The sequence below is a fragment of the Setaria italica genome, chromosome I (assembly GCF_000263155.2).
Source record: "Setaria italica strain Yugu1 chromosome I, Setaria_italica_v2.0, whole genome shotgun sequence".
Classification (NCBI taxonomy): Eukaryota; Viridiplantae; Streptophyta; class Magnoliopsida; order Poales; family Poaceae; genus Setaria; species Setaria italica.
The window spans coordinates 25500225-25504551 of NC_028450.1; the positions used below are offsets into that span (position 1 = coordinate 25500225).

Here is a 4327-nt window from a genome sequence, read left to right on the forward strand (position 1 = left end):
TAAAGTTTAACACATCATCCAAACACCCAATGTGTTAAACTTTAGCACTCTATTTGAGAGTGTTAAAACTTTAACACTTGTTAAATTTTAACACAGGGTATCCAAACAGACCCTAACCACAATAAACTGAGGTTCTAGCTAAATTATGAGCATCTACATTGAAAGCTCCACCTTTATGAACGAACTTGAAAGATTCAAAGCCTTTGGCCTAGCCTTGATATCTGGGACGATATGCCCATAAGTCCCATTGCCAGCTCCTTTAATAATTCTCGTCACATTGACGCTATCACAAACTAGACGAACCTTATTGAGCATGAGGTCGCTAGCCAGGGCAAGTCCTTATCTGCAAGCAACTGCTTCCATTGATTCCGGCTCCGTAATCCCATCATTAATTAGGGCCTGTTTGGTTTCCTTTGCTTATCCATAAGCAGCTTAAAAATAAAGCAAATAAGTTGCTTATAACCCAAACACTCTTGCTTATAGAGTTGCTTATAAGTTGCTTATGCATAAGCAAATAAGCAAGTTTTGAGTTGCTTATGGTTGCTTATGGGGCACTTTACTCCTCCTACCCTCATTCTCTCTCCTCTCTCCCCTTTCTCTCTCCTCTCTCCCGGAACTACTCTGGCGCCGCTTCCGCCCGCCGCCCACCGCCGCTCGCGCCCCGCCGCCGCCGCCTCTGTACTAGGAGCTGGTAATGGTTGGGGTAGTGGGAAATGGGATGGCAGGGGCAAATATGTCATATGCAATCAGATAAGCAACCCAAACCAAACACCTAGACTTATAAATAAGCAACTACAAATAAGCAAATAAGCAACTTATAAATAATCATCCATAACCAAACAGGCCCTTAGCACTGCTTCCATCGATTCCAGTTCCGTAATCCCATCAATAATTAGCACCGATGTACATATGAACGAGCCAATGCATCCCTTGCCATGGCCGCAGCAGCTTCTCTGCCAGCTAGGCTCGCGAAATTGTGAGGATGTTCACCGCGCCAGGCGGCCCGCCACGAGCCCGCGCTTGGGCCTTGCCAAGCCTCTTTCGCGGTCCGTTGGGCCTCCTCTCTCGTCGAGACGGCGTAGAACTCGTGGGCTCCTGGCGCCGACGGCCCGCGCCTCTCTCGTGCGCCACCCCGTCAAGTACGTCGATTCGCCGCGCGGCGAACCACCACCTCATCCAAATTCCGCCGCCGCGTACCGGCAGGCGGCAGCTTCACCTCAGCCAACACACGCAACCCCTTGCCAATGCCACATCCCGGTCGATCCCGGTCGATGTGGTTTGTCCACACATCCCTCCAGGCCCCCGGATCTGCTCCATGTTCCTGCAGTTAAGAGAGAATCTTTCGTGCGTTCGCCGGCGGAACCAATCATCGCGCCGGTTGCAGTTGCAGCTCCAACCTGACCCAGAACTGCAGAGATCATCATAGCACCGTCCATCCCATCACGCAGCTCGTCGGTGTCGGAAAAAGAGAAGGGCCAGTTCGCGTCCATCTCCTGCCAGCAGCAGCAGCAGCTAGCAATGATCTCCCCCTCCCGCACTCTCGTAACCGCCTCCACATGATCATGATGGCGACCCAGACACCCCCGGTGGTTGGGGCAGCCGGCGACGAGGAGCACGACCACTGCATTTGTATCCTGCAGTAGGCCGAACCACGCCGAGATACAGTACAGCGCTAGCTGCTCCATTTGGACGTTATTACAGTACTCACCGCGATGGATCACGGATCTGGAACTCTGAATCTAGTTTTGTCAGACATCTGATCTTGTACCGTGCACTGCGGTCGGATCTCAGAGCCAACCCCAGGTAGATTTTCAGCTTCCGGTAGAGGAGAACATGGGGGTGATGTCGAAATGCTATCAGTACTAGATAAAAGACGAAGAGCTCCGGTCCTAATCGCGATCCTAATCCCTATCCTAGCGCGTCTTACTCAAGCTGAGCCGGAACGGGGAATTTTGGGGTGAATTGACGCAGCAACCAACGAAAGTAATCACGTAGGTCCCGTTTTCTTCCACTAACTTATTTTTAGCACCCGTCACATCGAATGTTTAGATACTAATTAGGAGTATTAAACGTAGATTATTTATAAAACCCATTACATAAGACGAATCTAAACGACGAGACGAATCTATTAATCCTAATTAATCCATAATTTGACAATGTGTTGCTACAGTACATCATAGTTTCCGCCTTCAAGGCTTGAGCAACTACTTTTCCACCTCCCAAGAAATCTAGAACATCACCTCTCTCGACAGTTCCAAGCTGCCATAGATGACGATTTTATCAACCGCACCAACTCTAACCAAAAGAAGCTGGTAATTCAAGCCATCTGAAAGACTGAAATGGAAGTGGCAAAGACAGGTAGCTTGCTCACGCTGGAGACACGGCTCAGCAAAATCTACCTGCTAATCCACATAGGCCATCATTCTTCCCAACGGAAGCACAGACCATCACGGAATCACAATCTGCAATCCAGGCAAGATGAAGCTTTTTGCGAATGCTACCAACTCTAACCTAAAGGAAACTGGTAACTGAAGCGTTTCTTCTGAAAGAAAAGCGGCAAAGAGATGCAGCTTCTTCAGACTGGAGACATGGTTCAGCAAAACCCAAGCGCTACAGTAATCAGCAATCTACGCAAGATCTAATCTCAGGCATCACAACAAGGGTGGTACTTCAATACTAGAATGGCAAATGGCGGTAATTACATAGGTCTCAGTTTTCACCGTCTCAGCTGGCGATCCAGTTGAGAGATGGGGATAGTACGGACGGAAGCAAGAAGAAGCAGGACTGGAGCAGGGGAGATTCATCATCTGAAGGAAGCAGGCGGGGAATCAAGCAGCAGAAATCGAGGGATCCCACACACAAATGACAAGAGAAAGGCAAAAGCAAAAATCTTCCGATAACACGGATCACAGCAAGAGGAATACTAATAGGGTCCCTTCTTCTGATACGAGATCAAGTTCTTGTTCTCCTTCTCTCACTTCCTTTGCTCCTCGCTTCCGCTTCTTGGGTTCTTGGTCTGCGACGATTCCGGGACTCACTGGGCCTCGACGGTGCGAGAGGAGGCGGAGGGCGGGACGCCCTGCGCCGGCGCGGCGCCGGACGAGGCGCCGCCGGCGGGGGAGGTGGGAGGGGACGGGTGCGGGTGGCCGTGGCCCTGGGAGTTGGTGCGGTGGAGGCGGCACTTGAAGGACCCGGCGTGGGTCGGGGGAGCACACACGCACTTGCCCCCGCCGTGGCTGTGGCCGCCGGAGGACGCGGACGAGAAGCTGCGGCGCATGGTGCGCGGCGACGACGCCGCGGCGCCCGTCGGGGTGGTGCTGGCGCTGTGGTGGTGCGGGCCGTGGAACCTGCCCTCCTCGCCCGTCGTGTCAACGTAGTTGGACGCCATGGATCTTCACCGACCTGCAGGTTCCAATAGATCGTCGTCAGAACTCGAACCACGCGGCGTCTTACAAAATCAAGGAGTAAAATCCTTGTGCGTAACGCAGCGAGCAGGGGCAATCAAATCGCGTTCATAAATTCCACTAAAAGGATGTTTATTTTCCACTACGACTTCTAGTCAGAACGAATCAAGGCACCATCCAGTTAGTGATGTTCCAGTTCTGACAGTTGCAAAATTCCATCTCGAAACAGAGGATTAAGATAAGCAAGTCGTGCATCTTAGCATGCTTCTTAGAAACATCCTAATATATTATCATAGTACCAGCAGATAAGATTGAGCTGAAGAGCGGAAGATAAGAGAGACGGAGATGGCTACCTACGGACGAAGACGGCGGAGACGGAGAGGATAAAACGGCTGGAGGAAGAAGACGACGACGCGGTCACACTTGACAAAGTGCCAAACTGCGTTATCCAGGCCTTGGCGTCCCTTTTATAGCCGGCGACGGCGAGGTGCCCGCGGGCAGGCCGGGCAGAGAGGGCCTGCCCGGGTGTCCCTCCGCCGACCCAAACCCGCGGGCCCCACAGGCTCACCACCCTGAGCGCAGCCCCAGGTGGGTCCGAATGACGATGATACCCTCCGCGTCCCCGGTGGTAACCGCTCTGCCCCGCCGGATCGCGTCGTTTGCGCGCGAAACGGATTTGGAGCCATTCGGGCCCGGCCGAGTACGCGCGCTGGCAGGATGGATTGGCCTGCTGCTACGTGGGTACTGCCGAGCTCTACACGCGTACGTGCGTGTTGTATGTACTGACGATTCTACGAATACGAGTACTATTATACGGTATGAACGAGTATTCTATCCAGTGATCTGTGGGCGTGCTGAGCCAGAAAGTGTAGATCTTGATGCCGAGTGCCCACGGACTCTGCGCCCATTCCTGCGTGCGGCGC

The 4327-nt window shown here is 52.6% G+C and overlaps 1 protein-coding gene across 1 annotated transcript; it reads right to left on the minus strand.

Moving 5' to 3' along the window:
* Positions 1–2642: 2642 nt before the first annotated feature.
* Positions 2643–3850, minus strand: LOC101767084 (COPII coat assembly protein SEC16). Its single transcript, XM_004952552.3, has 2 exons — positions 3758–3850; positions 2643–3402 (listed from the first exon to the last, which is right to left on the minus strand). The coding sequence occupies exon 2, from the start codon at positions 3386–3388 to the stop codon at positions 3035–3037; it is 354 nt and encodes a 117-aa protein (XP_004952609.1). The 5' UTR covers positions 3389–3402; positions 3758–3850; the 3' UTR covers positions 2643–3034.
* Between the last annotated feature and the right edge of the window lie 477 nt (positions 3851–4327).